Source organism: Drosophila elegans, unplaced genomic scaffold (assembly GCF_018152505.1).
Source record: "Drosophila elegans isolate 14027-0461.03 unplaced genomic scaffold, ASM1815250v1 contig_476, whole genome shotgun sequence".
In the NCBI taxonomy this organism is placed as follows: Eukaryota; Metazoa; Arthropoda; class Insecta; order Diptera; family Drosophilidae; genus Drosophila; species Drosophila elegans.
In genome coordinates, this window is record NW_024545863.1 from 15,974,738 (window position 1) to 15,987,533 (window position 12,796).

The 12,796-nt window shown below is 42.9% G+C and overlaps 4 protein-coding genes across 4 annotated transcripts; 3 read left to right on the top strand and 1 right to left on the bottom strand.

Moving 5' to 3' along the window:
* Nucleotides 1-493: 493 nt before the first annotated feature.
* Nucleotides 494-3,755, top strand: LOC108134967 (L-dopachrome tautomerase yellow-f2). The gene is made up of 4 exons (XM_017255498.2): nucleotides 494-742; nucleotides 1,206-1,595; nucleotides 2,310-2,965; nucleotides 3,492-3,755. Exons 1-4 carry the CDS (start codon nucleotides 571-573, stop codon nucleotides 3,630-3,632), a joined length of 1,359 nt encoding a protein of 452 aa, XP_017110987.1. The 5' UTR covers nucleotides 494-570; the 3' UTR covers nucleotides 3,633-3,755.
* A 450-nt stretch (nucleotides 3,756-4,205) lies between these two features.
* On the top strand, nucleotides 4,206-6,422 carry LOC108134976 (L-dopachrome tautomerase yellow-f-like). Its single transcript, XM_017255508.2, has 4 exons — nucleotides 4,206-4,406; nucleotides 4,789-5,133; nucleotides 5,441-6,096; nucleotides 6,150-6,422. Exons 1-4 carry the CDS (start codon nucleotides 4,280-4,282, stop codon nucleotides 6,288-6,290), a joined length of 1,269 nt encoding a protein of 422 aa, XP_017110997.1. The 5' UTR covers nucleotides 4,206-4,279; the 3' UTR covers nucleotides 6,291-6,422.
* LOC108134959 (proline-rich protein 36) lies at nucleotides 6,291-12,608 on the bottom strand. Its single transcript, XM_017255486.2, has 8 exons — nucleotides 12,224-12,608; nucleotides 11,948-12,168; nucleotides 11,287-11,867; nucleotides 10,826-10,877; nucleotides 8,226-9,686; nucleotides 7,975-8,116; nucleotides 7,376-7,534; nucleotides 6,291-7,316 (listed from the first exon to the last, which is right to left on the bottom strand). The coding sequence occupies exons 1-8, from the start codon at nucleotides 12,401-12,403 to the stop codon at nucleotides 7,101-7,103; spliced, it is 3,012 nt and encodes a 1,003-aa protein (XP_017110975.1). The 5' UTR covers nucleotides 12,404-12,608; the 3' UTR covers nucleotides 6,291-7,100.
* On the top strand, nucleotides 9,763-10,832 carry LOC108134984. Its single transcript, XM_017255519.2, has one exon. The coding sequence runs from the start codon at nucleotides 9,799-9,801 to the stop codon at nucleotides 10,807-10,809; it is 1,011 nt and encodes a 336-aa protein (XP_017111008.1). The 5' UTR covers nucleotides 9,763-9,798; the 3' UTR covers nucleotides 10,810-10,832.
* Nucleotides 12,609-12,796: the final 188 nt, after the last annotated feature.

Here is a 12,796-nt window from a genome sequence, read left to right on the forward strand (position 1 = left end):
TATTGCACAATGTGGGCTGCACATGTACCTATGATATGAATATAATGTCATTTTGTCCCGAACTTAAATATGGGGTTAATGACCTTGTTCTTAATAATTCAGCACACGCGTAAACTTACGTTTTATGATTAAGAAATATTTTGTTTTATATTATTACGGCTTGATGATGTTAAAACTTTAAATCATTTTTTTTTATTTAAATTTGTTTAAAATATTAAAATAAAATAAATAAATAAATGAAATATTTTTAGGTGAAAAGTAAAAATTGTTTGTTGATAAACAAATTATTAACTAATTAACACTTTTCTATCATTTGAATTATAATTACGAAGGTAATTTAATCTATAGTGTCGATTAGTATTGGCAATGTTATTAGGCTAACGAGTCGTAGAACCGGTTTGAGAACTCGTGAGAGTCGCACTTCCCTTATCAATTTTAATATTTAACTTTCGAGCTGCAGAGCGTGTAGATTTCAGTTGGGAATATATTGGCTTTCAGTTGCTATTGAAGTCTCAACCTGGCAAGGCGAACGAGCCGAGCTTGATTAAGTTAGCCAGCAAACGAAAAGCAATGTTATCGCCGCAACTACTGATTCTGTGCCTAATCGCGGGGTTACAACTGCTTTCCAAGGCTGAAGCTGATCCCATGATAGAGGTCTTCAAATGGAAGCAGATGGACTTCTACAATCGTGGCGATGGACATTCGGGGCTAACCGGCAGACCAGACAGACCCAGCTTCTCAGGTGAGTCAGGAAACAATTTTAATAGCTAAATGCAAAGTAAGTTTGCTAGTTTTTTATTTTACTACATAATAAAATGTACTAGCACATTAACTTAGAAGTTCCAAACTTGTAGCGTTAGGATAACGTTTTATAATAAAAAACAGAAATATATTTATAATTATTACGCCAGTCGTTCAATTGGTATGTATACGTAATGTATGGCTCATTGAGTAAATCTAATAAATTGCATACGAAATTTATGGCTTAATTAATCATTGCCTTAATAACTTTAGTTTGGATCTAATTTGAGCGGATTTTAATATTTTCTAGAAACTTTGATTTGTACTATAATTAACACTATAATTTATAGCGGATTTCTATTTAAGTTACAATATTATTGTACTTAAGTTTGCCGCTTTATTTATATGAAATATAAAAAAAACTTGTTCAATATATTGACTTATTTTTTAACCTTTTTCCCAAGCTCCGGTTGTCTTCCCAGGAAGGTATTCACGTCGGAAGCGTGAGACTATGACCTCCCGCGATTCGCCGGTGGTCATAAATAACCGTGTGGGTAGTGATGACCCCAATGCCCCCTACATTCCGTACAACAATGTCCCAATGGGAACGACTCACTTCCGGGGACGCCTTTTTGTCACGATGCCGCGACGACGGGTGGGCATCCCGTCCACCTTGAACTACATCGATTTGGCCAAGGATGGACTAGATCGGAGCCCCAAGCTGCGGGCCTATCCCAACTTTGAGCTCAACCAGTTCAACGCGAGTGCGGAAAACCTGGTGTCCGTATACAGGACCTCCGTGGATGCCTGCCAGCGACTTTGGTTTATCGACACTGGAATGCTGGAGTACCCAAGTGAGTTTGCTACACTCGAAGCTGATTATTCGCTTCTAATTTATGCGACCCTGTAATAGCATTTCTATAGGGCTCTCATTGTTTTCTGATTTAATAGTCAGATTGTATTAGGCTATTTTTATTCCATGTGAGTATAAATGTATTTGCGCCTTATCAATACCAAAGTCAAGTCCAGCCTTCTTTTTTTATGGTCTAATACTCATTTATTATTTAAAATTAACTTTTAAATTTCAATACTTTTATTCTCAGCTCATACAGATTTTAAAAATTCTAAATATATCAAAAAAAAACTCCTCTTAACAACGAAATAAGTGGTGAAGAGTTACCGTTCAGCATACCACATTTGTTAATCAAATTTTATGACGAAAAATGATTAAACATTCTACTAAATAAATTCTCTTTTTAAATATTCCCATTCGGAACGCTGCTTAAGAAAATGCCTGTGTAGGCAAAAAGTTTAAATACCCAGCTGATATAGTCCGAATAGAAAGAGTATTTATTTATATTTATTCACAAAATATCAGAAATTTTCTATGCTGAAAATGCGATTATGACTTTTTTGCCCATTAAGAGGTGTTTTGTTTGATATATAGAAGTATTCTATGTGCCTTCATAGAGCTCAATTTCAGCTTTACAAACATTTGTATAAAACTTTAATTCCCTCTACAAGGATCAAATTTACCAATCTAAATTATTACAAATTCTCCCTTTTAGATAACCGGCAACAGATTCGTCGTCCCAGTATCTGGGTGGTCGATTTGGCCACCGATCGAGTGCTGAAGCGCTTCGACATCCCGGAGAGCATTGCGGAGACGGGTCGCGGATTGGCCAGCATCACCGTCGATGTGCAGGCGGGAAAGTGCGACGAGGCCTACGCCTATATTCCCGATCTGGTGTACCGGCGACTGTACGTCTATCACCTGCGAAACGATCGGATGTGGTCCTTCGAGCACAACTACTTCAACTTCGATCCGCTTTCCGGGGATCTGAGCATTGGAGGACAGACCTTCCGCTGGGATGACGGCATCTTCTCAGTCACCTTGGGAGCACACAAGCCAGATGGCAGCCGGGACGTCTACTTCCATCCCATGGCCAGTACGCATGAGTTTGTGGTGTCCAACCGCGTTTTGCAGCAGGAGTCCAATGCTGCGCGCTCAGATCACGGAAACGATTTCCGGGTTCTGGGAAGCCGCGGTCCGTCCACACAGTCCACGATGCACGGATACGATCCAAGAACCGGAGTGATCTTCTTCGCTGAGATCCAGAAAAACGGAGTGGGCTGCTGGAAGACCAGCAAGCCGATCTCGGCGGAAAACTATGGCACTGTGGACTCCAATGCAAGGGATATGATCTACCCCAGTGACTTGTCGGTGAGCGAAACTATTAATTTTCAATTTAAAGTGTCTAGATCGATAGTGATGCTTATTAAGAGTATAAATACTTTATAGGGTTTATAGATCGATAGTGATGCTGTTTATGAATATAAATACTTTATGGGGTTGTTAACTAAAACAATCGAGGGTATATAAGTATTTTGTGTTGTTTCTTTTTTTTATCATTTCGGAAATTTTATTTATCACAGATATAAAACAAAAATAATCGCTACAGTCAAGTGATACCCATTACTTAGTTAACCAATTTCAAAATAATAAATATGCCCTATGAAAAAATTTATATTTATGCTAATAACTTTTAAAATAATAGTTAGATATTATTGAATGTAACTGACAGAATAAACTTATAGAACTTAATAACTGAGATCTAAACTAAATAGAATGAAATCTATACTATTCATACTATTGATCCTGAACCTGATTTAATACTTTATAGCTAAAAAGAAGGTCAGAGAAGTGAAACACAATAACAGTCATATTTTATTGATCGTTATTTTTACAGATCGACGAGGAAGGAACTATTTGGGTGATGTCCAACTCCATGCCCATCTTTATTTACTCCACGCTGGACACCAATGTATACAACTTTCGCATTTGGAAGCAAAAGGCTTCGCTGGCGAAAAGGGGAACAGTTTGTGAGTGATTTAAGAGGAATCGCTCGAATGGATGTTGCCCACGTTAGTTAAATAAGTAACAATATATACTTAAGTGAATCGAAATTACCCACTGAAACTTTTGTACAAAATATATGCACCGTTGAAATTGACAAATTTAAGTCCTTATTTTTATAGCATCCTTAAATTTGTCTTGTGGCCTGAATCAAATAGAAAAACAAAAAAGGTGAAAGTTATTTTCCAAAAATTAATATATCTTCTAAATGGCAATATCGCAATATTGAGTTTTCAAAAGAACGATTGACATTCTTCATCTTCGAAAGGAAAAAATACTGACTGGTACGGAAAAAATATTACATTAGCCATTCGAATGGTCTATTGGTGTTGGCTCAAATATAATTTTTAGTGGAAAAAAAACTTTTAATTTAATTTTGCTAGGCTTTCAACGCATTCTATCACTTAGTGTTTAGTTTTAGTTTTAATTTTTAATTTTTAGTGTTGACCGAAAGCTTTGGAGATGAAATATAATGGGAGAGTCTCACTTCTCTTATAATTGCACATTTCGAGGTACAGAGCACGTCTGTGGATCACTTAATGTATCAGTTGCTAATGAAATCTCAGCCTGGAAAGACGAACGAACAAAGCTTCATTAAGGTTCTATAGCGAAGACAAAGAAATGTTATCGACACAGCTTCTGTTACTCTGCATGATGGCAGGGTTTCAATTGCCAACCTTTGCAGAACCCATGATTGAGGTCTTTAAATGGAAGCAGATGGACTTTTTAAATCGCGGGGACAACTCAGGTGAGTCCAATTAACAATTTACGCTTAACAATTTTGTATATTCGATGACGCAGACAACAAGTATGTATTAAAACACGTACCCAAAATTTCAAGTTGAGCTTTAGTAAGAGATTAAGCTGTTGTTTTAAAAGCGTTCTTTGTATTGCATTTTTAAATTGTTGATCAAAATAACTCGAAAACTAAAAAATAAAGGATATAATTAAAATAATATATATTTAAAAATTAATTATTAAAAATATACTATTTTTAAAAATTAACCAAAAGTAACAAAAAAGGCTGAGATAAAGGCCATGTTGAGATGACTATATCTTGCACTTTCTTTAGTTTTAAAATACATCTATGTAAAACAAATAATAACTACGTAGTATCTTTCTATATATAGATCCTCATGCTCACCATTCTCGTCCTTGTTTGAAGACCTCCGATTCCGGTGTTAACAATAGTGGCGCCTTCATTCAATACAACAATGTGCCCCAGGGTGTCACTCACTTTAGGGGACGCCTCTTCATCACGACTCCCAGGCGGCAGGAGGGCATTCCGTCCACCCTGAACTATATCGATCTGGCCAGAGATGGACGGAGGCAGAGTCCCATTCTCCGAGCCTATCCCAACTTCGCCTTGAACCAGTTCAACGTGAGTGCGGAGCATCTGGTGTCCGTCTACAGGACCTCAGTGGATGCCTGCCAGCGACTTTGGTTCGTCGACACTGGAATGCTGGAGTACCCAAGTGAGTGCCAGATAATTTAAGTTTATGAAAGATCTAATGACTTTTCAGGTTAAAGCCAGATCACTCCATTAAAAACCTTATTTATGGTGGTGATTTCCTCATGAGTGAGTCACATTGCTCTATTGTGTTTAATTATTAATTTCATTTGCAGTGGTTCTTTTTGTTAGTGTCAATAATCTTTTGTAATTATTGTATGTAACATTGAGTTTATGAATTGCACACTATTTGTCTATAAAACTAAAACCTAGTTCCATTTTGAAAGTGGGAAAAACTTTTAAACTAATTAATTTTAAATTCCCTACCTTAGATAACCGCCAACAGATTCGGCGCCCCAGTATCTGGGTGGTCGATTTGGCCACGGATCGAGTGCTGAAGCGCTTCGAGATCCCGCAGAGCATTGTGGAAATTGGTCGCGGAATGGCCAGCATCACCGTTGATGTGCAGGCGGGAAATTGCGGCGATGCCTATGCTTATATCCCGGATCTGGTCAATCGCCGTTTGCACGTTTATCACCTGCGAGACGATAGAATTTGGTCCTTTGAGCACAGCTTCTTCAACTTTGACCCGCTCTCTGACGATCTGAACATTGGCGGACAGAAATTCCGCTGGGATGACGGCATTTTCTCGACCACTTTGGGACCACATCAACCAGATGGCAGCCGCAACGTCTACTTCCATCCCATGGCCAGCACGAATGAGTTTCTGGTGTCCAACAGAGTGCTGCAGCAGGAGTCCAATGCGGCGCGCTCCGATCACGGCAGTGATTTTCAAATGCTAGGAAGCCGTGGTTCATCCACACAGTCCACCATGCACGAGTACGATCCGGGGACCGGTGTGATCTTCTTTGCCGAAGTGCAGAAGAGCGGAGTGGGCTGCTGGAAGACCAGCAAGCCGTCGTCAGCGGAAAACCATGGATCTGTGTATTCAAATGCAAGAGAAATGATTTATCCTAGCGACTTGACGGTAAGCCAAAGTATTCCGTCTTTAGAGTAATTAACAACTAAATTACTTTACAGATCGATGAAGAGGGAACCATTTGGGTGATGTCCAACTCCATGCCCATATTTGTGTACTCCAAACTGGACACGAATGTATACAATTTCCGAGTCTGGAGGCAAAAGGCAACGCGGGCCAAAAGGGGAACAGTTTGTCAGTGATTTGTGTGAAATTGCTTTAATGAATGTATCGCAAGGTCGTTACATCAGTAATAATATGTATATTTTGAAATTACCCACTGAAACTTATATATAAAATAAATCAAAAAGCATTTACAAATGTACCGTTAAAAATTGCCTAAATTTGAGTACTCATTTTTATCACATCTTAAAAGTTACGACAGATGCTGCTTTTGTCTTTTCGCACGAAACAAATGGAAACATGAAAGAAAACAACATCAATGAACAAAATCAGAGGCACTCCAATATTGCATAAGGATACTAAGTTGCACAGGTGTGTGTGTGTTTGTGTGTGTGTGATACGCGTGTATATGTTAACCTAAAATACTTGAATTTCATGTTGTAAATTTCTTATATCTTTTCCGCATCCAAACAAATTTAAGGTGTAAATTTGGTAACCTCTCAAAGTGTTAGCTAAACATATGGTGTATATATATCTATATATATATATATATATATGATCAATTTGTTGTATATATGTATGAGTTTATATAAAATTTTGCAAAAATATATATATAGGTTGTTTTTGTATATGTTCCTCAACACTACACCTACACCTACACCTAAGTCCTTTATGTAGTTCCGATCATAGTAAGTGTGGTGTGTAGTACGTATTATAGCGAAATGATTCTACCAATTCTAGATGACTATATAGTGGCGTCGTTCGTTGACATATTCGCGAAAATGGAATGATTACTGGCCCAGAGCTATTCGAAATAGATTCGCGTATAACAGCTTATTACAGTTACGAGTTATGTGTGGTTATATGGAATCGATCCTTAATGCTTCGGACTACTGCACTAAGTAATCCTTGTACCCCCGCAGCGACTTCAGCTGCTTCTTCAGCTTGGTTATCAAATCCGACGGCTGCACCAGTATGGAAATATCCCGACCCACTGAGTTCAGCCGATCCCTTATCTCCAGATCCTTAAAGAACAGATTCAATGAACGACCATTGATCTCGGTGAGCATCCAAAAGGTGAGCGAGCTGCCATCGCACGATTGCGTCTGAAATGGATTCATTGATCAGTATTTATTACGTAGAACTACATTTCTGTTTCACTCACCTTGGGCGGAAGGCCGTGTCGTGCGGCCAAGCTATTTGGCACAACGTCCACGATTGTCGACGTATTTCCATCTCGAATTAGTCCCAGACACTGGCCCTCGCGGTCACGTCGAATGGCATATGCCCGGCCAAACGGAATGCGACGCAGTAAGACCTCAACCTGTGAATCAGATCAACGATTTAAATAAAAACGATACGATTAAGGGACATCGAAAACATATATGTGCGAAATTAGTAAGAAATTTGAAAGTTGTATCTCAACTAATCTATCTCAATTAATGTTTATATAATTTTTAATTTCAACAAATTTTGTAAGTTAAAAAAGACTACCTTTAGAAAGAATAAAAATGTGTATTGACAAAAGCTATAAAATATACAACAAAATATTTGAGACCATCTTAATGTATATATACGGAAGTTGTTATATTAGTAAACGTTTTGAACAATATCCTACAAACAGATTATTGGTATTCCCGATAATTTTGTATTAAATTACACAATGGAATCGCTCCTACATTTTGAGATTTAAACCCAAACATTGATTAAAATGTATATGTACGGAAGTTCTCAAATTAATAAACCTTTTCAACAGTATCTTACAAATAGCGTATTGGTGTTCCTGATAATCTTGTTTGCCTCCGCAGCACTGCTGATGTTCACGCCAGCGATGGAGAGCAGTTGATCCCCAATGTGCAGGGCATTGTAGAGCACCGGATGCTCCTTTTGCTTCCAGCCCGCAATCCTGTAAGTACAGCCCGTTAATAGAACTCGCAACACGTATTTTGGTAAAAACTTAAGAGCAGACTACATACAATCACCTCGGAGATGATTTGGTGTTCCCGCAGACTTACCAAACGCCACCAAAGGCATCCACCCAGGCGATGGAGCCGACGCAGTCCTTGCGCCTGAGATTCAGGCGCACTCCGCCCGGATGCATGATCTCCCGCCGCAGCTGCATCACCTGCTGCTCGCGCAGGGTCAATCGCTTGTTGGGCGACTGATGGACGGGATTGGTGCTGGACGGAGGCGCTCCCTGCGGCGGAGGCTGCATGCGGAAGGCTCCGTTTCGGGATGGCGTAAACTCGTTGTTGTTAGCATTTCGCTGGGTCACCGGCTGTGGGACCCGCTGCAGAGGCGCCTGAGCATCGGAGGTGGACGAGCTGCGCCGGCGCTGCTCCTGGCTATCGTCCGTTGCAATGGAAGCGCTGCTCCTTTGCGCTGGCGTTACTTGCCCGCTAGTGGTGGAGCTGGTGGGCGTGGACTGCTGCGGCTGTTGCTCGATGTTGTTGTTCGTGGCGCTGGATGTTTTGTGGGATGTCTTGGTCTTCAGCGGAGTGTTTAGCAGCTTCAGGTAGTGGAAATCCCTTCTGCTGGGACGCGAACTAATTACTAATTCGGTTAGTCCTCGTGTTAGCTGTGGCGCCGCTCTACCCGATGCACTGGGCGTCACTGGCTGCGCTGCCGCCGGCGAAGCCAAGCGTCGACGAGGCAGAGCCGGACTTCCATTAGTCACCGGTTGGATGCAGTTATGTGAGCTTGCCGCTCTCGTGGGACTACTTCTGGTGGTGATGGGAATGCTGGAGGAGAGGAAGACCTTCTCGTAGTGCACATTGCCACTGATGATGGAGTCGTTGCCCTGCTCACTATTCACGCTGATATTCGTGATGCCCGAAGTGTTGGCACTGAGTATTATCTTCTTGCTCAGTCTCGGCGTCTGCGGTTTGGCAGGAATAACAGAGGAAGAGGTGGTGGTGGAGGAGGAGGAGCAGGCGGTGACGGTGGCACTGCCACTGGGCGCAGGATAGCAGGTGCCGTAAACAGCCACCGTGGTGGTGGCCTCGCCCTCGCCCACAACTTTAACCTTAGTGGTGCCGGCAACCTGCGGACTGGGGCCATTGGAAGAGCTTTTCTTAACGGGCGTAGTGTATGGATTACTGCTGCTGGGCTGTTTGCCCAGGACTTGAATGGTACTGGTACTGCTACTGCTACTGGCATTGGACGGAATGATTTGTACATTGCTTTTATACTCCTGATGTGGCTGCGCTGGCTGCTGCTTGGCATTCGCCTGGGACTTTGCCTTCACCTCTGGAAAACGAAACACCTCGGCTGCGATGGTGTTCTTGGGCGGCAGTTCGGGCGGCTGTTCGTGGCCATTGATGCTGATGTTTGACACCTGGATGATTGTTATGTTGTCCTGAGATTCCTCGCTGTTCGCAGCAGCGGCGCTGGAGGATTGGGTGTGGAGGGTCTTGCGTGGCAACCTCTTTGATTTGTCAGCCGCACCAGCGGACATAGAGCGTGATGTTTGTGGTCTAAAATGCAAGTGTAAATTAAGATTAGCCAAGATTTATTTAATAAAAAAGATGAAAAAGATAAACCAAAGTACTATTAATCAAACAGTAGCCTTTTACAAATCTGTGAGGCATGGCCAAAAGGTTTTCATTGACAGAGGAGAAGCTAGATGATCTTTTTGTGGAGGAGGTGGCCAGTGTGGTAAAACTAGTCCTAAGATTGCCGGAAAAGGATCAGATTGTGCCCACTTGCACCCGATGGCTCAACATCTTTCAGCAGTCGAAATCGAAGGAACGATTTTCCAGGAACTATATGCTTCTGCTCCTCCACAAGCAGCTTAATGATCGCAGAACATTGTGTTACCCTTTCACGGATCCCAACAGTTCTCGGCTGGATTTGCGCACTCTTCACCAGATGAGTTTGCAGAAGCATAACAATACGGAGCATCCAGACTCCGGGGAAGATGTAGCCTGCAGATCCGATAAGAGCCTGGATGAAGAGGACTTGTCCTCCTTCAGTTCCTATGAGAGTTTGGAGGTGGCCAACCAGAGGTTGATCAACGAGAATGCCGCATTGGCCACGGAATTGCAGGAGCTTCAGTGTCAGATAGAAAAATTACAAGCAAAGCGGGAAAGGAGCGAGAGTTTGATTCAAATGCAAAGCGAGCAGATTTACATGCTGGACGAGGAGAATCGCTACCTGAAGCGAATCTTCGCCTGCTCTTCGATCAATGCCCTAAAACAACTCTGCAATGGACAAGATCCCGCGGTGTTCTTTGACACTTTGTACAGTGTTCTCTGCGAGGACGACTCCGATTATCAGCAGGTGAAGCACTTTAACGAGCAGTTTAAAGCCCTTCTTCGCGACCATATCAATCACTACCAGCGGGTGCAGCGTGCTCCTCTGCTGGAGCAGGCTAGCCAAAGATACGACAAGTTACGCTCGAAAGTTAGCAAGCGATACAAAACTGTGCTCGGACTGAAACTGGACGCCCAGAGCCAAGAGTTGACCCTTAGCGCGATGAAATATCTGGCCGCGCTGCGAAAACTCTTCTTGGCCACCTTCGAGGGCAAGTCGAACACCAAGAAGATGGTCGTCAAGTTCCTGCAGCAGAGCTCCGAGGAAATATCCGAGATGCTATAGGGAATGGATAGCTCACCTGGGAATCAGCCGTTCGCATTGCAGCATGTGTTCCAAATTAAGGATTTGATCTGGAATTGAAAACAAATATATTTTGTTACTTTCGCTCGTAAACGGGGTATACAATATAATTCGCTTAGTTGTAAGTTGGATGCAGTTATGGGTTTAACTTTAAAGGCATTTCATTCAATTATGTTTAAATTTGCACGTTTTCTAAATTTGAACAACTTCAGGGCATTAAGTGTAAGAAAGTATATGGATTTTAATAAACAGATTCTAGGAAAACACGGATATTAACTATGTAGTGAATTATTAAATAAAAGATACTATGGTTTAGTTAAAAACGTATTATACCGCTCTGTCTGTGATTTTTAAATTCGTAAAATGTCTTTGAAAAGATCGCTTTAGATTGCCACAAATTCGTTTTTCTTTAATACAAGCGAATATTAATATAATAAAATTTGTTTGTATTTTTCTTACCGGCAGAAGCACGCTGTGCAGTGGCCGCCACGACGTCCACTCGAACTCCATTCTCGGTGAGCACACAGGCCTTGCGCAGCAGTGGCGACAGGTATTCGTCGTCCGAGAGATTCAAATCAGCATCGCTATTGGACGGGGGCTCCTCTGAGGCTGCCTTGGCGCTCGCTGCGTCCTCCTGGCCAGCGGTTGGCTCTACAGACTCGCTGATCTGCTCGCTATACGTGCTGATGGGATCGGAGAGCATGTTGAGGAGGTGCTGCGTCAGGGTGTTGGACATGGCAGCCGGAGCGGGAGCGGGAACGGGAGCAGGAACAGATAGCGTTGGGGGCACTGGACTGGAGGGCTGCTCAGGAGGTGGAACTGGCTGTGTCTGATTACTGGTGGCCACCACGCGCTCCATGCCCGGAACCAGAGCCGCCGGAACGGGCGGAGGTGGTGGCAACGGCGATGTGGGATCCCGCGTGGGCAGCAGTGGGGCGCGCACTTCAGGTAGCTTCGTGTAGAGGTTTTCGCGCGGCGACAGAATCTTCATTTCGCGCAGCTTGGAGCGCAGCGTTTCCACCCACTCTTGCATAATTTCCCTGCGAAATAAAAAGCGAAAGTAAGTTGAGAGTGGTGCAATCTTAATCGCTGTTGCGTGTGAGGCGTTTTCTGTGTTTACCAAGAGACAGCATGGAATCGCAACACCTCGTGGCTGAGCGTGACCACAAACTCAAACTCATGGGAATTGGGGATGAGGGCATGGGAGATGTGCAGGGTTTCCCGCAGAGAAACGACCCACTCTGGTAGATGTCCTGCCGCCTGTCTTGGTTCCGCATAGCCCTCCAGCAGGGCTTCCGTATCGTCGTGGACGCAGAAAACCACCCAGCTGCACTCCGATTTCTGTAAGATTGGGCATAAAGTATCCATGGATTACGGCGAATATTTGGACACCCACCTTGGGGCCGACGGTCAACCGTTTGCCATCTGCCGTCAGACGCTTCAGCCATGTGTTCTTGTGGATTTCCCGGAACTGGGCACCTGCTCCTCCAACGCCAGCCACACCCCCTCCTCCTCCTCCAGGGGCGGCTGCAGTCGCTGGAACAGGTGCACCACTTGCATTCGCGACCGCTGCCATGTCCGCTTCCCTTGACTTCGGTGTGGATTCCTGCCTGGGATGGGCTTCTTTTGCATGCCTTGGGCTCTTCGGTGTCCGCTAATTAATCTCACATTTCACTCGCTCCGACTTGGGGGCTCAATTAGCTGCATTTCAAATTCAATTTTCTCACGGCAACTGGGAAATTATTGAATCGCTGGCGACGCCATTTTTGGTATCGGTATTTGGATGTGTCTATCGATTACTTTCAACACAGTATAATCGAAAGTGCCGAGCATTGAGGGTATTGTTTGAAGTGTGTGCACAAACGTATAGCCTGTTTACACCACTGCGAGTTTTCTTTTGATATCGTAGTTATCGTAGATATTGAATGATTAAAACCTGAGGAAATCTGTAAATTATTAAGTACACTAT

Coding starts and splice junctions, on each gene's coding strand:
- LOC108134967 (XM_017255498.2), top strand. CDS start 571: ATGTTATCGCCGCAACTACTGATTCTGTGCCTAATCGCGGGGTTACAA. Junction 743..1,205: donor AGACAGACCCAGCTTCTCAG/GTGAGTCAGGAA, acceptor CTTTTTCCCAAG/CTCCGGTTGTCTTCCCAGGA. Junction 1,596..2,309: donor TGGAATGCTGGAGTACCCAA/GTGAGTTTGCTA, acceptor TCTCCCTTTTAG/ATAACCGGCAACAGATTCGT.
- LOC108134976 (XM_017255508.2), top strand. CDS start 4,280: ATGTTATCGACACAGCTTCTGTTACTCTGCATGATGGCAGGGTTTCAA. Junction 4,407..4,788: donor AAATCGCGGGGACAACTCAG/GTGAGTCCAATT, acceptor TTCTATATATAG/ATCCTCATGCTCACCATTCT. Junction 6,097..6,149: donor TTTATCCTAGCGACTTGACG/GTAAGCCAAAGT, acceptor ATTACTTTACAG/ATCGATGAAGAGGGAACCAT.
- LOC108134984 (XM_017255519.2), top strand. CDS start 9,799: ATGGCCAAAAGGTTTTCATTGACAGAGGAGAAGCTAGATGATCTTTTT.
- LOC108134959 (XM_017255486.2), bottom strand. CDS start 12,403: ATGGCAGCGGTCGCGAATGCAAGTGGTGCACCTGTTCCAGCGACTGCA. Junction 10,878..11,286: donor TGCACAGCGTGCTTCTGCCG/GTAAGAAAAATA, acceptor TTTCAATTCCAG/ATCAAATCCTTAATTTGGAA. Junction 7,535..7,974: donor GGAACACCAATACGCTATTT/GTAAGATACTGT, acceptor TCTGATTCACAG/GTTGAGGTCTTACTGCGTCG.